This window comes from Lineus longissimus, chromosome 10, assembly GCF_910592395.1.
Source record: "Lineus longissimus chromosome 10, tnLinLong1.2, whole genome shotgun sequence".
Taxonomy (NCBI): Eukaryota; Metazoa; Nemertea; class Pilidiophora; order Heteronemertea; family Lineidae; genus Lineus; species Lineus longissimus.
Window position 1 is genome coordinate 12,144,166 of NC_088317.1, and position 20,586 is coordinate 12,164,751.

General features: G+C 41.8%; 1 protein-coding gene and 1 long non-coding RNA gene across 2 annotated transcripts; one reads left to right on the plus strand and one right to left on the minus strand.

The window, feature by feature from the left end:
* Positions 1-3,625: 3,625 nt before the first annotated feature.
* LOC135494634 (uncharacterized) lies at positions 3,626-4,982 on the minus strand. The gene is made up of 4 exons (XR_010448418.1): positions 4,905-4,982; positions 4,491-4,624; positions 3,997-4,102; positions 3,626-3,709 (listed from the first exon to the last, which is right to left on the minus strand). It is a non-coding gene; the product is annotated as an uncharacterized LOC135494634 (long non-coding RNA).
* Positions 4,983-17,317: 12,335 nt separating this feature from the next.
* On the plus strand, positions 17,318-19,660 carry LOC135494342 (uncharacterized). The gene has a single exon (XM_064782259.1). It carries the CDS (start codon positions 17,318-17,320, stop codon positions 19,658-19,660), a length of 2,343 nt encoding a protein of 780 aa, XP_064638329.1.
* The last annotated feature ends 926 nt before the right edge of the window (positions 19,661-20,586 follow it).

The following is a 20,586-nucleotide window of genomic DNA, read 5'->3' on the forward strand; positions in this document are numbered from 1 at the left end:
ATTTTATCGAAAACAATTCACTCAAATAGGCAAGATATTGCACTTCTTCCTTTTTCCGTTATGGCCCCCTGGTGGCCTAATAAAGAATCAGATCAGGCCAAAATTCGACATCAGACGTTATCTGATGTAGGGGGTTATATGCACCAAGTTTCAAGTTCATAGCTTTACTGGTTAAGAAACGTGCCATAGTTTACACTCTAACAGCCAATTTACGCCATATGACTTCTGTGACCTTGAAAAGTAGGTCAAATTGAAAACCCGTAAAATATGTGATGTATTCTTCCAAACAGTACCTACCATAAGAATTTTATCGAAAACAAGTCACTTATAAGCGAGATATCACACTTTTTAGATTTCCACTTTTGGCCCCCTGGTGGCAAAAATTAGGAATCAGATCGAACCAAAATTCAGCGCCAGAGGCTATGTGATATAGGGGGTTATATGTACCAAGTTTCAAGTTCATAGCTTTAGTGGTTAAGAAACGTGCCATAGTTTACACTCTAATGGCCAATTTACGCCATATGACCTCTGTGACCTTGAAAAGTAGGTCAAATTGAAAACCCGTATAATATAAAATGTATATTTGCTATGAGTACCTACAACAAAAGTTTTATCGAAAACAAGTCCCTTATAAGCGAGATATCACACTTTTTAGATTTCCACTTTTGGCCCCCTGGTGGCAAAGTTAGGAATCAGATCGAACCAAAATTCAGCACCAGAGGCTATGTGATATGGGGGGTTATATGTACCAAGTTTCAAGTTCATAGCTTTAGTGGTTAAGAAACGTGCCATAGTTTACACTCTAATGGCCAATTTACGCCACATGACCTCTGCGACCTTGAAAACAAGGTCAAATTAAAAACCCGTATAATATAAAATGTATATTTGCTATGAGTACCTACAACAAAAGTTTTATCGAAAACAAGTCACTAATAAGCGAGATATCACACTTTTTAGATATCGACATTTGGCCCCCTGGGGGCCAAACAGAGAATCAGATCGGACCGAAAATCAGTGTCAGAGGTCAGCTGACCTAGGGCATTCTGTGTACAAAGTTTCAAGTTCATAGCCCTAGCAGTTAAGAAACGTGCCACTGTTAGGATACGACGACGACGACGACGACGACGACGACGACGACGACGACGACGGACACAGCGCTATCGTATAGACTCCCCTTACGGTGAGCCAAAAATCACTGCCAAAAAATACTCAACACAGAAAGAAACTCCATTGGAAAGATGCAAATTGTGCACAATCTTGATAGTGGGCGTTCCAACAATCCAGGATCGTATATCCCAGCTGGTGTGCCGTTGCTTGGTATAGAAATATTTCTTGGGACCACAACACCATGTTTTGGTGTGAGAGACTGGGTAGCTCAGTTCCATTGGAGAAATTTAAATAGTGAAAACATCAGGATGAATAGATCAAGGCTACCAAGATGTATTGTCTTTGATGCATGACAACTATGTGAGAGAGCAGCCCCACAGTTTCTAGTTCTGACGTGAGTTGTACCTTTGCATAGTTGAAAGGAGGATGGTCAGTTCTTTTGATGAAGTCATCGCGACATCTTTGGCCTTCTCCATTTTGGAACTAAGGAATGTTCCTACAAAGATAAACAATGAATACAAGATTTTATTTTAAGTTACAATCATGTACATAAAGTTGACCAAACGACACGCCAACTGAAAACAAATTGTTCAAGAAACAGCCAAGTGCCATTGTGTTCTCCGGTTGGACTTAAGCTGAAAAATGAGCAAGTGTTACAAAAAGTTATGTTATTAGAAATGTGTGACCTTGAAAGACAAGTCAAATCCAACATGTTTGTGAAATATCTTGTGCAGTGCTTCATAGATAAACTTATGATATCATAATTCAGGGCAACTGGCAGTAAAGGAATCATGAAAGTACTAGTATTCAGGTTCACAGATGGTGAATCGATTCAATCCAAATACCATCCCAAGATAACAGGGCGTACATGTACGTACATGTATGCAGGTTTGATTTAAGATGAACAGTCATATTGGTTAAGATATGTGCCCAAATTACTCAGCCTAGCGGCACAGCTAATTTGCTCCAATTGACACATGTGACCTTGAAAGTGAGGCCTTTTCAATAACTGGTACCATACATCATGTATTCTTGCTAGGGGAACCACCTAACATTTTCAAAATAACAACAGGCCGAAGGGCCTGATGCTCAGATGAAATATATGAACATAAAAAGTATCTGGTAAGTCTCTTTCAACCTCTATTTGTTGACCATACGTCTACGTATATCAGGTAAACACACCAAAGTAAAAAGACTCTCAGAGAATGACAAAAACAAAATGCCACCACCTATTAGTCATGAGCACGTCATTGCACTTTTCAAGTATCACACAAAACTGACATTCTGCCAGAGGTGTCAGACAACATTGCGTACCTATACATGTATTGGGCCAATAAGGTATTGGTCTTGGCGGCACCAGTCCTAACTCTCCCAAGCTGATATTCGTTTTTGCAAGCCTAATTTTATCAGGATAAGAAGTGGTATGCAAGATCCTGATGCTCCACATGAATCACCTCAATGTCATGATCATTACTGAGGCATCTCCATTATACATATTATATCCCGAACAATGACACTACTTGCATGCATGTATTGTATGCTGCGACTCTCTGTATCATCAAATTACATGTAAATAATATCAAGCAGCAAGTCTGATCAAAATCATTGTTAAGATCAAAATCTGACTGCTAAATTTAAGCCTGGTTAATCCTGAAACCTTAAAAGCAGACCTCAGACGAGCTGCTCATTCAGATTGAGTCAGCTGAAAACCACCAATCAGATCAATTAATAGCTATTGCAAACAATTCACCAATCAAATTACAGTTTGTAAGAAAATATATTTACCGATCTTCAAATAATTCCTGTTGGCATAATGAATCAGGGCATCTGTCAGGGTATCAACACGATGACTTGGTGTCATTTCCTTGGTAATCTTTGAAAAATTCCTCAGGTATGACCAGAGACGCTCTAAACATTCTCCATCTGTCAATGCAAATCCAGCATTTCGTCTTGGACTGTACTGAACCTGCAAAAGTTAGTTGAAAATTGAAAAAGTACATGTGTGAATGAAATGTCTGCATGAAGATTGAAACAGGTCAAATTCACCGAATTTCGTCGTTAAAACAATATAGTCCAAGATTGATTGTTACATGTACTGACAGTTTGCCACAAATTATACATGTCAACAGACATTGCATACTCGCTAACATTTCTGTATTACATGAACGTGCTTGGTTGAATAAAACAATAATAACAAAAAATCTCCAAATAACTGAAGCAGATGCCAGTGACCATCACTTCTACGACATTTCCTTGCCAGGATCTGTATGTGTGCCACATCAGTTTTATTCAAATTGTAGAACCTCCTTGGTAAATGTGATATCACCAAAATGTACATGTATCGCCAGGATGAAATATTAACTAGATTTGTTGCTGCTAACAGGTCATGAGGTACCCATGTCAGCACAGGCAAAAACATGGTGAACCTGTGGTGCAATAACAAATTCAAAGAACTGTCATAAATAGCCTTGCATCAAGTGGCCATACTTATCTGCCAACAAATAGAAAACAAAAATACCTGACAGTCGAACTTGTGACCATAGGAATGGAATATAGGAATGGCAAACTTCTTTGAGTCCAACGACATATCAGGATAATGTTTCTGCAAAAGAAATTACAACAACATTATCCTGAGAGACAAATATTTGCACATGTAATTAGATTCAATGCTATAAAACTGAAGCTATCAAATTAAGGTGAACTGCACGGGCGATTGTCCCAGCTGCTTCCTTTTTTACTACTGAGAATTAAAATCCTTTAGTTTTGAGCTTTACAGGGTTCAGAGCCGGCCCTATTGGGTGGTAGCCAGCAGTGTACACCTCGAGGCTATGAGGCAGATATCAATACTCTTATTGACAAGAATCAGACCAAAATGATCAAAACAATTACCTTGACGTGATTATCCAGCATACATGCAATATCATACATGAAATAGACGTTGGTTTCCCCATGTCTTCTCAGCAACTCCTGGATGAGATAACCTGGGTAGGCCAACCTGCAAAACATGAGTGTCATGAAAATAAGAAAATACACTATATACATACATGATTGGTAAATTTCATACAGACACTAGCAGACACAAGACACATTTTATACAGACACAAGTTATCAGATTAGTTTTTCATCATCGTTATAATTTCCTCTGAATGATTTTGGTAACAAGCCATCCGCACTCCCACGTTATTCGTAAAGTGGAGTGTACCTAGCTTCCTTCGCCTGATGCCTGATGGTGAGCCTGCCTTGTCACCAAGCAAGGAGATAAGCCAGAACATATTACTGCATCAAAAGTAATGAAGCAATGCCTCAACACCAATTTTAAAAATTGACAACATGCTTTCATGTGAACTTCACAACAGAGCAAATTTCCTCATCAATTGTCATACCTTTCACCATGCTTCAAGCTGAACATGAGCTAAGGAAAGTCATGTCTACAAGCTGCACCAAAAACAGCAGTTTCATCCAGTTTTGCGTGCCTTCCTTTGGAGCGCATACTGCCAGCTTTGAAATCACTGCAATCCTGAAAAAATACAAATGCATCAATTTTGACATCCACCAATGGTTTCCGCGAGTTCAGGAGTGTGCAATGTGAACAAGGGACTCGACTTCTGACCTCCTTCCTTAGCCGGATGTCAAGTATTATTGTACCTTTAAGCTCATTATTATCAATTTAGACATCAAATTTGCCACCATCTCTCCAATGCCAATTGTGAATGAAAACAGCCTCACAAATGCTGCCTAATTAGGGCTACTGTATTATAGGTCAAGTGCCCAATATGACACGAGACCAGGGTACATACCACTTCCTTTGACGGTTGAGCCTTTGAATTTGCAGCCACAAATTTATCTACACCACTTTGGTCAATGAAGTAGAGGTCATGTTTTGGTTTAGCCACACTGCTGCCAGATGACTTCTTCCTTACAAGACCCATATTTGCATCCATGGAAATGATTCGTTGGTACTCATTTTTCTAAAAACATTCAAAGAAATTCATGCTCAAATATCATCATCTGCAGCACCATGATCATCACTGCCAGAACCATCATCTTCAAAACTTACAATGTAACTGTTTGTGCTTTGATTACAGAACAACTGAACAACATACAGAACATCATTTCCATCAATTTTTGCTAACCGAGTTCATTTGGATTGAAACGTGACAGATTTGGGACACAAAGAGTCTGCTAAAAGAGCTCTTCTTACCTGTGGGCATGCTGGACACTTTGAGTACTCAATCCCTGAACACAATGGAGCTAGTGTTTCCATTTGATGGATAAAATAACGATACTCCTCAAAAGACTCGTTAATCAACACCTTATAGATGTCTTGGAAAACCTGTAAAATAGTAGGTTAACACTTCTTCAATGCCCAAAAAATGAATACAATAAGGAAAATTCAAATAATGATTTAAAATAAATAAGTCCAGGATGTATTGATCACACAAAATGGTCAAGAAATAATATAACAAACTCCATCTGGGTTGTTGTGAGTGTGACCAGAGTCACTAGAATTGAATTATAGAAATGTAACAGGAGCACAGAATACATCAGTAATCAAGAAAACAGAACATTTATGAGACCTAAATCATCTTTAACAAATATTACACAAATGGTTGGCCTTAGGCTAATTCGTCCAGCCATTCATCTGTTCTTTTATATTATGTAAGATTGTGACTATTTTCTGCACAAAACTGGTTCAATCATGATGTCGATGTGGTGAGATACAAGCCAGTATATTTGCTGAAATACGAGACGGAGCAGAAAAAGGCTCTCACCGGATTTTCCATCTGAACAAAAGGATGATAAATGAATTTCTGGGCTTCGCAGAAATCTCGGACAGGTGTGGCCAATATTTCCGGCCAGTGGCCAAATTAGCAGGCATACAGGCACCTGCAAGCACATAGAATTAAGGATAAGCAAGGAATAATGTTATAGTAGAGTGATAAACTCAAGGAATGGCTTTTAATGACGGAATGACGGAATATATTTACAATTTACAGAACACGAATATGTACATACCTGCAAGCACATAGAATTAAGGATAAGCAAGGAATAATGTTATAGTAGAGTGATAAACTCAAGGAATGGCACTGGGCCACACCAAACATTCACTTAAATAGGTATAAGTATATATATATTATGTAATGATTAAAGGTATTAAAGAGCATTAAAACTAGTGTATTGAAAAAGGCAAGACCAGCTTGTGCTGCCATCTGCAATGGGCAGCACAACTATTAAAGACATTAACCCATTCTCCCACACAGGCACTGGAACCATCAGGTACAATACACGCAGCATTTCCATAATATGGAAACTGAAGCAGATCTTTGGTTTGATTGGGGATGCTGGCCAAAAGTGGTGTCTTATAAGAGTGATGGACTCGCATTCACAACGACAGAATTGAAACATCACAAAATGATGACGCCCTGAAAATATACATGTATTACAACCTTTTCTTTCAATCTGGACAAAGAAATAAATTTTTAACCAGTTAACACAGAAAAGAGTTTCTCTCCTGTGATAACTATTAAGTCAAGAAAACCTTTTTGAGGCAATGAATCAAATCCTTACCCCTGTACATGTAGAATGAAAGCAACAGCAATAGTACAGACTCCAGAACACTGTTGACTGTAGACATCATAAACAATCAAGCAATCAAATCTATGCTAAGGGTATGAACATCTATGGCGGGGGAAAATTTTAGTCAAAATACTAAATTTTTAGTTGGACATGTCATGATGCAATGTTATGTAATTTCTGCACATACCAAGCAACGTCAAGATACTTGGTCAATCTTTTTATAATAAGCAACCTTAAATTAAAATAGCAGGATTTACATTTACCTTTTGAATCAACAACTATGATTTTCTTCAAATACTTTTCCTCACAGAACTGGTGAACTTCACACTCAATAGGCGCAACAGAAAGGGTATAACGAACTCATGCATTTTCCTGAAGTGAAACAAGAAATGCAATAAGACCATGGATTGACAAGAAGGTGGGTAAAACTAAAAGCCTTTACCAACCAACCCAAGTAGAGCTATGCATCAGTTTTAACTCCAATAACAGGTGCCGTTGTAATGGTTGTAAAAACACAAATAGTTTCTGGCTTTATGCAAGTATCATGCACATATCCTAATATCGAATGCAGGATTAATTGGCAATTCTGGGACAGCGAGGTCACATTGATCTTGCAGTGCACCTATCTATATCAGCCCTGGCTGCATCTCAAGGCAGTTGATGGTATCCAGAGATAAACAGTTGTGCTGTCCAGTGTAGGATCACTTGCCATACAGATTTTGTGGTTTATCACGAGATTATCTATGCTCTCCAGTTGAATTTTACAGTTAAGCTATAGCTCCATGGTCTCCCATCATGACATATGGACAATTCATGCCCTTAGACATAACATTTGGGTTCCAGCTTACTGGTGTGGTGGCAAAGTAAAAAACCATTCTGACTAAATAGTTGTGTCAGACAAATGCCATTGTTTTCGCAAATTGTTCTCGATAATGACAATGAATAATGGATTGGATATAGCGCTGTTGTATACATGCAGAATCACCATGGCATAAGAGTTTCTTCTTCGGCGTTGAAACTACCTATATATAAAAACGATAACTTCAGTCCTGTTCACAACTTGTTCACAACCTCAGCCATGTCAGCATTACCCTTCCATCCAATGCTCTGGCAACACAGTTGAATAGTAAATAACGTCACAGGTTCACCCTACGTCACCGAATCCACAGATGACATTGCAACATCAGGACAACAATGCAATATGACAATCGGGATGAACAGTACCAGACAGGCTGGCGGTACATTTTGGGATTACCCCGGCTCGGCTATGGCCATGGCGTTCATGAACAGATGAATGCAAATAGGCCTATAGAGACCTTTACTAGCATGACTAGTACACGTGCCCATGCCGCCAAGGCTTTATTATTGTGGCTCCCAATAGTACAGTCAATACACAAGCTGGTGTAGCCTAGGCTATGATCTTGCATGCATGATGATCATTAGGGCAGCATGGTCCATACGTACCTTGATTGATACATGTATGTACATGTTCGTGTCCCAGGGTTCGTGTACATGTGTACATGATGATTAGCCCTACCACTTCAGTCTTCACCATGTTCACTACTTACGACACTAGCCTACAGCCTATAGCGTGTACCATGTATGTATGTATGTGTAGGCCTACAATATCATCAATATGAATACAGGATGGTAGGCCCAGGTCTACCACCATGACCATCACTCATCAGTATCACTCACGGCATCAGATGAGGCTAAATAAATAATTTCAAAGAGTGGAACTATGTCGACATTGACGAGAACGCTTCTTCGGACAATTCTACTAGGCCTCCTTCTACTAAACTACTATGCAGAATAAAGACTGATAAACGAATGAAAATGTTGAATTTGAATGAACGAAATTTACCATTTTCCTTCATGATTTAGCGCCCGGAAAGAGAAAAAACACGGATCAGAAACAGACGAGCAAAGCTGTCAACTTATTCTTATAATTTATTCCTACCTGTCATTAAGTCATCCTTTCTTTCACTCTGTCGTGTCCAGCAGGTTCAGAAAAACTTGTTGATGGATATATGATAGTGGGTTTTGATGACGACAGTATCAAAATCACTTTCTGTTTATTAGGCATCGCACCCGGGACGAATCAACTGAGAATAAATATAATGAGACAAGACCACAATTGATTTTTTAAGCCTTTTAGCAGTTAAATTGTCAATGTTTGACCGCGACGCATCAAAGAACGCGTCAAGTAGTGAAACTGAAATTCGGATATGATATACGGGTTAGTCTTGCGAGTAACTGGTGCGATGGAAATTGGTGATTGACCACGGAAATTTTTTTATAATCGACAAATTAGACAGACTTTGATATTTCCACTCTTTTCAGCCAACTGGCAGAAAAAACTCAGAACACGCCCCCTATTACCCAATTAGCAAAATTCGAAATTAATTTTTTCATCAAATAATTTCTTTATATCTGTAGACTTGCCACAACAAATGTTTTTTCAATACCTCTCCAAATATGTACTTGAGAGTTAAAAACATGCACTCGTCTAATTGATAGGCCTCGACCCTCCAACCTATGAATATTCATTAGTGGTCTTGTCTCTAATACAAACATTTACAATCTCCAATCAAAGATGCGCAAGCGCTTTGGAAGAGACTAGAGAAGCAAGCAGGTCCAGGACAGATTGCCGCGAAAATTTATAAATAGCTTGGAAAACACCATGTTGACGTCTTCACGGAATTACCATATCTCCCGCCTTTTCAGTTGCAATATTCTTCGAAGTCCGAAAGTTGTGCTACTCTATACCGAGCATTATTTGCGCATTTTACTGGAAAATGCTTGGAATAAAATAAATAAAAAATAAATTTTAAATTATAAATTTTCGCGACAATCTGTCCTGGACCTGCTTCTCTAGTCTCTTCCAAGCGCTTAGGGCGAATTCGCCCTTTCCCGCAAAACGCCGTTTCTGTATGACAAACGGACTAAACACGCGTCGGCCGTGTAACGTTTTAGTTTTTCCTGTGCGAGTAATGTCGGGACGAATTTTATTAACAGTTGGTGTTCTCCCTGGCAGGGATGTGGGATGTAGCCCTGGATAGGCCTACGCTACTGTCCCACCCAAGGGATGAGCGGGGATAGGGGCAAATCCCGGCCAAGTTTTGGACGAGAAAAGGGAGGGGCGGTGGGCCGGGCATGGCCAATTCATGTTCAATTATCCAAAAGTTGTTCTAAGATCCTCAATTTTCAAGGTCAATTTCAAAGATGGGGGGGGGGGGCGGTCCCCCTAAATCCCGTCCATCTGCATGAAATACACGTTTATAGGCCTATCAGCGATGTCATGCCTGCCTCCAGCACCCCCCCCCCCCCCCCGCTCAGAAAACCGCTGATGCCAGCTGTGGTATTCATTCATAAACCCCTCCAAAATGTGGGAGGGTCAACCTAAAACAGTCATGGCCCTTATAGAACCAAAAAGCAGAATACACTACGAAGGGACACTTTTTCCAGGGGACATTTTCTACTTCTACATCGGTACTTTCTCAATTGCGGCGTCGATCATTGCGTAAGCCTAGGCCTAGGGTTAATCGGCCCAAGTGTCCTACTACAGGGTAGCCCATTACCCACTGGGTACCCCCCTCCTCCTCGCCATGCTGCCAGCTGCAATGGGGACCACTAATCCGCTCCAACATGTGGGAGGGTCAACCTAAAACCATGGAAACGCCGGTACTGTATCATCTCTTGCGTCGTCCGGCCCGTCATTTACGTAAGCCAGAGTCTATAGAAAGACTCTGCGTAAGCCTAGGCCCATAGTGCATAGGGCTAACCTACACGAGTGTCCTACTACCCCACCCACATGGCCGCAGAATAAGTGCTTCATCGTCTCACCAATAGAGAACACTACTAGTTAACCCTTTAGCTACTATGGATCCTACAATTTTCTACCTGCTGCTCACTGAAGTTTTAAAGCCAAATCATGATTTTGACTAGGTAAAGAACTTTTGAAAAAAGAGATACAAAAAGTTGTATTTCATGCACTACAAGTGTTATTTATTTGTTAGAATACATTCATATCTACACGATTTTAGGCAATTTTCGTTGAATTAACCCTCCACGAACCAGAATTAACCCACCATCTTCGAATCTAAAATTTCAGCACAAACACCTCTTTTTATGGATAGAAATGACCAAAAATGTCAATGTATCACCACAGAATGTCATATATTGATGGGTTACTGGCAAAACATATCGATCTTCCACTAATAACTTGCTATTTATGCACTTTTACTGACTTTTTTTAGGTGATAAACACGCACAGTGTATAAGCATGTACATTTACATGTAAGACTACTGTAGTGACCAAGCGGTATCATGCATCGTCTTTCGGCCTATATTACGCCCTGTGATCGTACTTCATGAATGTCCACACCATCATATTCTAATCGTCCAGTCTCCTAACAATCTTTTGAAAGTAGTTAGATGAAAATCTGTCCAGTTTTGGTTCCACAATGACCCAATTTGTGTCACGAAATTTTCGATCATAATCCAACATGGCGGCATTTTCACCAAAGTTCAAGATGTTCATTCAAAGCTATTTTTCTCTATGAAAATACATTGTAGCACACCTAGAAACGAGTTTTAAATGAATTATAAGGTAGGCAACCATGTCCCCATGGTGTTATTAGTGATTTATGTGCATTGGTACAGGCGCAGTGGTAGATTTAAACAGGGGCGGCTACGGGCGGATCAGTGAGGAGCCGGGCGGGCGGCTACGGGCGGATCAGTAGCTAAAGGGTTAAGGGATATAAATTAACAAAAATCCCTACAAAGACCGCGTAAATGTTATCTCGGACATACAAGATATATATCTCGTACCGCTTCCTGAGGCTAACAGATTAACAAAAATATCGTTGTGTGTAGTGTAACAAAGGCAGAATCAGGTGCAGTAACATCCATGGAGTAAAATACTTTTATTCTACACTTCAAATATTAAAACTTACCTATCAGTGGAAGACTGTGGGCCGTGTTGTAGTCGCCCATCCAGCGAAAAAAAAGAAAATTCTATTGTTTTTGTCACATGGCTTTCAACACAATAGCAATAGTTTCGTAAATGCAAAAGATGAAAAATATATTGAATTAAATATTATTGTTCTTTTTTCTTTTCAATTTGTATTTAGTAAATCGAAAACAATGTAATTTGTGATTATAACTCACACAACGTAGTGAGTGTAATGGTTACGTGTGTGTATAAAGTGTAAACAAAATTCATATATCCATCATGTCCATCGAATCTGAAAAAATTTGTGCAGACCCATGACAGTTCCGGTTCCGGTACAGTTTGTTGCATTCCATACGGGCCGCGCTTGCCGATCCTGCATTCACGACGCACCGCAACCACAGTTACCATGATTCCCGTTGTTGACGCAATTATTTCATGACGTCATGAGCCATTGACCAATCACGCAAGTAGATTTATTCACACCGGCGCCACTGTCTTGAATTGTATCTAAAATTCGTCTGCTAGAACATACAGGACAACAACGTCGGCGGAGACAGTTGTGACATTTCATTGCAGACGAAGTAAACGTCCTCTTCTTCTCGATTTACGTACTTTACTTCAAAAAGTCAGTTTTAACACTACTGCACAAATATAGAGTGGTCTTAAAGTTCCATTTGGATAGAGATTTGACGGACTGATTTGGAAATTCATTCCAACCATGCAACTGTTTCAGAAATGAGAAAAAGCTCCTGGGTGTCATGACATGCATGATGTGTCTTGCCTCTGCATTTTTGTACTCAGACATGTCAGAGGGTTTTCAACTTTCATATCATTGAAGAAATAATACATTCCAATCTACAAGTATATCAATCACATCATTTATTTAAAAATCGTCTGCTAGGACATACAGGACAACGGCGGTGGAGACAGTTGTGACATTTCAATTTTCATTGCATAGAGATTTGACGGACTGATTTGGAAATTCATTCCAACCATGCAACTGTTTCAGAAATGAGAAAAAGCTCCTGGGTGTCATGACATGCATTCAATTATTATTTCACCACAAAGAGCTGCTTCTTTCAGCAGATATGAGACAGCTACCGGGGCGGGGACTATTTCTTTATGGGGCCTTATTGTTCAGCGTCTCCAAGGAATTCTATTTTTAGAGTCCAATGGGGGGGGGGGGCTTCCCCCCTGTTGAGAAGCAGGGTGAAGACAAGACGTTTAGGTCATTATCTTATAACCAGGTGACAGCACCATACGATGTCTGGGTATTATTACGGTGTCAACTTCTGTTTGAGGGTTTAATTTTATTGGTAAAAATACCTAACTACTTGTACATGTTTTTAGGGGAATTTTGAGTTGCTAAGAATTGTTAATTTCTGTTGAGATGATTTTGTGAATTTGCTGCGGTCCTCGCTCGGGACGACGGCGCGACGATCTTGAAGACCTCAAAATATTAAAGACGAAATCTAACTCGATTTATGAACTTTCCCGTCCTTTCTTAACAACAAAAGTGGTAGCGGAGCGAAGTTATGAACATCAACGATCTATGGAGAAAAAGAAATTAAGAAAGAACATTTAGAAACCCCTAAAATAGCGCCCCAAAAACGCAAGATAAAAATCGTCCCGAGCCACGCCTGCCATTGTATTGCCGTGCCGCTGGCACGCACGAGAGTAGGAGATCACGTGACCCGCCATGTGCGATCAAGAAGAAGAAACCCAGCCAGGAGCCGTCGGGCCTGTCGTTGGCGAGACACCAAGGGGTGAGGAACAAGAGTCGGCGCAGCCAAGGAAGGAAGATACTGTGGAGAAAAGGTCAGAACCGTCCAGATTGACTGTCGAAAATGTCATAAGCCATAATACTGATTTTGAAGTGGAGGATTTATCTCTAATGCCTAGTTTCCTTTGGAAAATTCCTGAAGATGAGGTCACAGTTAACCAAAAGGGTGATAAGGATAATCAGGTCCTTGGAGTTTTTACAGTTACAAGGGGCCGGATAAATGGCCTGAAATCTGCAGTAGGGCGAGCGCTCTCAAAACTGAGTTCAGCCATAGGACAGGAGAGATCGGAAGACGAGTTGGCGGCATTAGAAGAGGATGTTAGGAAAAAGATGGCGAGGGTCATTGAAGCCATTGAAGAATTTGGTAGGCAAAACAATCTACGAGAAAAGATGATCGATGAGATTCTCAAGTATGAGGAGAAGATAGACGATGAAATAAATAGGCTGAGGCAGCTGAAGGAGACGTCTGTGATGGGAAGTAGCAGTCATCGGAGCAAGAAGTCATCAAAGTTACCACGTCCCAGTGTAATGAAGACCCCATTTAAAGAATATCAGGAGCTCTTAGGACACCAGATGGTGGATGCTAAGGAACCGGATATGTATATCTCGAGAGAAAGGGATACTTTAAGTTATGGGAAGGATGATAATCTTCAACTGAGACAACAGAGTACAAGTGATGATGACTACAACAGATGGTGCCAGATGTCTCGCAGACCAGCAGATGAATATAGGATCAAAGATAATCATCACCAGGGAGAAAGGGATACTCTAAGGGTGAAGGATGATAATCTTCAACTGAGACAACAGGGTACAAGTGATGACGACTACAACAGATGGAGCCAGATGTCTCATCGACCAGTCGATGAAGATAGGATCCAAGATAATCATCACCAGGCCAAACTGATAACTCCAGCAAGCCACGATCAGAGACCCTTCACTGCAATTAGATGGGATGAACCACTGATGCCAGCCTTCCAGAGGTCTCGCGGACACACAGAAGAAGATATCAGCCATGATGAACCCAGACAGATACGACAGATAACTCCAATCGGTCAAGACTCTGATCAGAGACCCTACACTAGGAGAAGATGTGATGATCCGCCATCGCAATATGTCGGGGAGACCCACTGGAGAAATGCTTCAGGAAATACATATCGAGTGGAACCGGTTTCTACAACAGCTGCAGATGGTGGACCTTGGAGCCAGTATACCATGGTAGAACAGCCTTACAATCACAGACCCCCTCAGCAGTATAATAGACCACAAGGCTTGCCGAAAATACAGCTGGATAAATTTGGAGGAGATATGACTGAATACCGGGCATGGAGAGCCGCCTTTAATACAGCAATCGACCGTACCACAATGGCAGACGAAGAAAAGATGCTGCGACTAAGAAGTGTCTTGACGGGGAAACCGAAAACCTTGATAAATGACTTACAAGCCTACACTTCAGCACAGTATAAAGAGGCACTAAAGAGATTGGAACGGGAATATGGAGGAGATAATAGAGAAGGATCCCGTCTCTTAGAAAAACTGTTCAAGTTCCCAGTTATCAAGGACGATGAAAAAGAAAAAGTCAAGAAGTTAAAGGAGTTACTGAATAGCATTAACACAGCAATATCTTTCATGGAAACAGCTGGGAGGCAGGGAGAACTAGGCGATGGGATGATGTTTACAATCGTGAAAAGTAAAATACCAGAAACAGAACTTTTCCTGTTCGCACAATGGCAACATCAAGGCAAAAAAGAAGACAGTCTCTTTAATATCCAGACATGGCTTGAGGAATTGGTTGATATGAAAACGAGAGTGAAGGAAGCAGTTGTTGGAGTGGAACAACAGAAGAAAACTTGGGAAAGGACAGACAACGAAGTGAAACCTTGGAAGAAGAACAGAACATTTGCTGTTGTAGAAAGTCGATGTCCAGTTTGCAGCGAGAGTCATGACGTCGAATCCTGTCCGAAGTTTAAAGTGCTATCGCTGAGTAACCGTTGGAGGACAGTAAAGCAACGCGGCTTATGCAAGGTTTGCCTTGCCCACGGACACATGGCTGTGGACTGCATCAAGGGGACTTCAAAAGATGGCGATAGAAAGCCTAATCATAGACTTCTACAGCGCGACTTCCAGAATGCCAGCAAGGGAGGCAAGGCGCCCATGTCAACACCAGCAAAGAGCTCGTTTACCGCCAAGAAACCCAAGAAGCATGAAGATAAAGCTCCAAAACAGGATAGCAAAGACAACCAAGGTTCTCAGTTTGCCAGCATGGGCGGCAATATCTCTCTAAGAACGGTGCCTGTCATGCTGAAGTACAAGGATCGCATTATACATACCAATGCAATGCTAGACGATGGTTCCTCTGAAAGTTACCTCCTTGAGAATATAGCGCACCAGTTGAAGCTCCCTGTATTGGAAACAGCCAAGAAAGTATCCATTGTATTTGGAGCCACGGTCGAAGAGTACCATACCATGAGAGTTGAAGGGTTGACCATCCAGGGTGTGGAGCAAGAAGAAAACTTCCAAATATCAAGCATTTGGACCCATCCCGTATTAGTTGGAGAGCCAGCAGTAGTGAACTGGGATAAAGCAGCAGATAATTGGAAGCACCTTACAGGTGTACCCTTTCCTGTGAAGCCAAAAGGAAAAAAGATTGGTATCCTGATAGGAAACAGACATGCCTACTTTCACCGGTCTTTGAGGGAAATTGCGGCCGAAGAGAAAACCGGACCTATTGCACGTCTGACCCCTCTTGGATGGACCTGTATTGGACCAGTGAGCAAAGAAGAATCAGAAGAATGGGACAGTTCTACTACTCAGTATACTTACCACGCGACCATGGATGATCCTATCACGGAAGTGAAGACAATGGTGAAACAACTTTGGGAGTTGGATGCGATTGGTCTTGGGAGAGCTGAACATGGTCCAAAGGAGAACAACATGACACCAGAAGAGAGACGAGCCCAGGAAACAGTCTTGAACTCAATGAAAATGGTGGGAGGCCGTTATGAAGTGGTGACACCGTGGAGATATGGTCAACCTAAGCTGCCACACAACTTACGAGCTGTGTCAAAACGCCAAGACAAGATGGAAATGAACCTACAGAAGAAAGATCCAAAGTTTTATGCCAAGTGTAAGGAGGTCATAGAACAGCAAGTCAGAAAGGGTTACTTACTACCCATAGGACCTGTAGCAGAGGCCAAAGATGAAGGATTCCACATCCCAGTTTTTCCTGTGAGAGATGACTCAAGAGCAACCACGAAAGTCCGAATGGTCCTCGACTGTGCTGCCAAATTTGATGGGACAAGCTTGAATAGCAACATTTTACCGGGACCTAAACTGCTCAATGATCTGGTGGAAGTACTCCTGAGATTAAGGCGATACCCTGTAGCTATTGTTGGAGATGTCTCTGAGATGTTTCTCCAAATTGGCCTTGACCCTGATAGCAGGCGATTTTATCGGATAGTTTGGGAACAGCAAGTTTTAGAGTATCAGAGGACAATCTTCGGAGACACATCATCACCATTTAAAGCCAACCTGGTTATAAGAGAGCACAGTCGTAAACTGAAGAATCAATATCCAGAGGCAGCTGACACAGTGGAGAATGCTTTGTATGTCGACGATGCCATTGATAGCCGATGTTCTACAGGAGAAGCAAAGAAAACCAGATCTGAGATGACAGAGATGTTGGACCGAGGAGGAATGAAGATGAGAAAATGGCTGTCAAATGATCCTGAGGTACTAGAGGACGTCCCAGTGATAAAGCCACATTCTTGGATATAAATGGAAAGGAAACTTTGCCATGTCAGAAAGCCTTGGGTATACTGTGGTTAGCCGAAGAAGATGTCATCACTGTGAAGCCACGATTGAGGGAAGGAGAGTATCCAGCCACGAGGAGGGGTATGCTGAGATGCATAGCAGCCTTTTTTGATCCACTGGGATTGGTTGATCCGTTCAGAATTAGAGTCTGGATCCTCTTTCAAAGGACATGGATCCGAAAGGAAGATTGGGACAGCCCCCTGGAAGAAGACTTAGCCCTGGAGTGGTCGTTGTGGAAGAAAGAGTTGCCACATTTGGATAACATCCGAGTGAGCAGACATCTTGGTATGAACACAAGTTATCAAACTGAACTTCATGTGTTCAGCGATGCCTCAAAGGATGCCTTTTCTGCTGTCGTGTATGCCAGGACCCTGATGACGGACGGGAGGATACTGGTGAGACTGGTGATTGCCAAGACGAGACTGTCGCCACTGAAAGCCATCTCCATTGCCAGACTGGAGCTATGTGGGGCAGTCATTGGTACAAGATTGGTGAAGAAGGTTATCAAACCATTGGAGAGCGGTCGAGGAGCCAAGCAACTGATGGTGACATATTGGACAGATTCCATGAACGTCCTGTTTTGGATTTGTCGACCAGGAAAACAGTTTAAGCCCTATGTAGCCAACCGAGTAGGAGAGATACAGGAAAGGACCAGTACTGACCAATGGAGACATATACCAACCAAACTAAACCCAGCAGACATATCATCTAGAGGTATGGCAGTGGAGGAATTGGCTAGATCACAACTCTGGTGGGAGGGTCCAAGTTTCCTGAAGGAGTCCGAGAGCAACTGGCCAGAGAAAAAGATAGCTGTACCAGATGAAACCACCGATATTGAGAAAACCTCAACATTTGCAGTACAGGAAGCCCAACCAGAACAAAATGAGACAATGATGTTCCCCCTACATCCCAGTAGATGGAGTGACATGGGAAGACTAACAAGGAGAATAGGATTCGTGCGACGTATCATGATGTGGCTGCTAAAGCGACCCTTACCCCCGGGAGCCAAGACCTGGATAGATGAGTTGTCCCCCGAAGACTACAGGCAGGCTGAGGATTGCCTTTCACGCCAAGCCCAAAAAGATGTATTTGGCAGAGAGCTCAAAGATTTGATGGCAGGAAAAAGTTTACAGAAGACAAGCCACCTGATACCCCTGTCACCATACCTTGATAAAGAGAGGAGACTTCTTCGCATCAAGTCCCGTCTTGAAAGAATAGACTACATCTCAGAAGAAGAGAAATACCCCATCATCATGCCAAGAAAGCATCCAGTTTCGCAGTTGCTTGTCAAGAGAGCACATGATGCTGTGGGACACCCCGTAGGAAGAGATGCTACCATGGTCGAGTTGAGGAGGAAGTATTGGGTGATATGCACTAGAGAAGCTGTCCACTCCTGGGAAATGATATGCAGTCGATGTGTATTGAAGAAATCAAAACCAGCTTGTCAACAGATGGCCCCCATTCCTCAATTTAGATTCAGCCAACCAACCAGAGCCTTTGGAAAGTGTGGAATGGACTTCGCGGGTCCATTTCTAACCAAGCAGGGTCGAGGAAAAATCAGAAACAAAAGATACTTGGCTGTTTTCACTTGTCTACAGACTAGAGCTGTTCATCTAGAACCTGTTTACCAGATGGATACTGACAGTTTCCTAATGGCTTTCGCCAGAATGACCAGCCGGCGATCCGTCCCAGAGGAGGTGTTGACAGATAACGGAAGTAACTTTGTCGCTGGAGAGAGGGAGCTCAGAGAGTTAGTGAATGCCATCGATTGGACCAAGGTGCAACAGAAGACGGTGGGCTACCAAAATACCAGAGGCGTTACATGGCACTTCAACCCCCCAGGATCTCCACACTTCGGGGGCGTCTTTGAGATTATGGTAAAAGCAGCAAAGCGGGCCCTCAAGATATCCATTGGTAATGCTGACATCAACGACGAGGAGTTCCATACATTTGTGGTGGATGCCGAGGGACTCCTGAACTCAAGGCCATTGACTCCTCCCAGCTCTGATCCCGAGGACCAGTTACCACTAACGCCAAACCACTTCCTGCATGGTCAGCTGGGTGGACAACTGGCTCCTCCGTCGACTGATGAACTACGATTCAACCCTAGAAGAAGATGGCGAAGAATACAGGACATACTGAAACAGTTTTGGCAGCGATGGCAACGAGAACTGTTACCCCAGCTGCACAACCGTAAGAGGTGGCTGTTTCCAAGGCACAATCTCAAACCTGATGATATCCTACTGGTGATTGAGGAAAGATTACCTAGAGGACAATGGAAGATGGGTCGAGTCCTGGAAGTCTACCCCGGTGAAGATGGATTGGTGCGAACGGCCAAGGTGAAGACGTCAAATGGGGAATATGTCCGGCCCGTGAATCGTCTCTGCCCAGTCGAGTTTCCAGAGATGACAACTTCCGTCTGGTAACGCTGAGATGAACGTCTGGTTATGCTGAGATGAATCCAGCCAAGCAGTTACAACCGTGGGTGATGATATCCGTCTATAACCGTTAAAAGTTGACATTTGACATTGTGTGGTGAAATTACACTGAGAGAGTGATCTAAAAAGTTAGTGTTGGTCAGTGTACTCATTGTCTGGTGACTTGCTAATTTTCTGATCGGGATGTCCTTGACATTTTCAATTGCCTGTGTTTTTTTGGGGAAAAAAAACTTTGGGTTTCACCACCTGATATACACTGATCAATTCTATTCTTAGAAGTGAACTCTAGGACACTTAATGACTCGGTGCGAGTTTTGAACATTGATTGAAAAGTGAGAACACTCAATGGAGTGTCAGTATCCGAACTTTCTACAGTGCGAAAAATATCGGAATTGAGATAGAGACTAGCGGGTATCGGTAAAGGGAGAAAACTTTAAGCTTCTGTTACATTATTCTGAGCCATGTTTTTAAGCAATGTAGAACCCAAGGGGTTAAAAATTTGGATCTCCTTTGGAGGAGAAGTTTACTCCAGTTTCCAGTGGGGAAACAATTTAAGTTTAATAGGTTTTCTCATTTACCATCCCTAAAGAGTCGATTCTTGATTGAAATTATTCTGGACTAATGATAGTGACTTTCGAAGGATGAGAACATTGAGGAATTCATGAGCAACTTGGATTACTTGAGCTCAAATTCAGTGGGTGTTAGATTCCGATTGGATTGTAAAATCTAAAAGAGTACTAGTAATTTACTACAGGAGTGATATATTTCAGTTAATAGTGTTCACCTATTCTTATCTTTAATGTGTTCTTTTGGTGAACTATTGTGTATTCTAAACTGTCTTTTCATTTGATCAATGGGATCTTTGAAGGGCCATCTTCCGTTATTGTTAGTTGGAAGATTTGCCAAGATTGTTT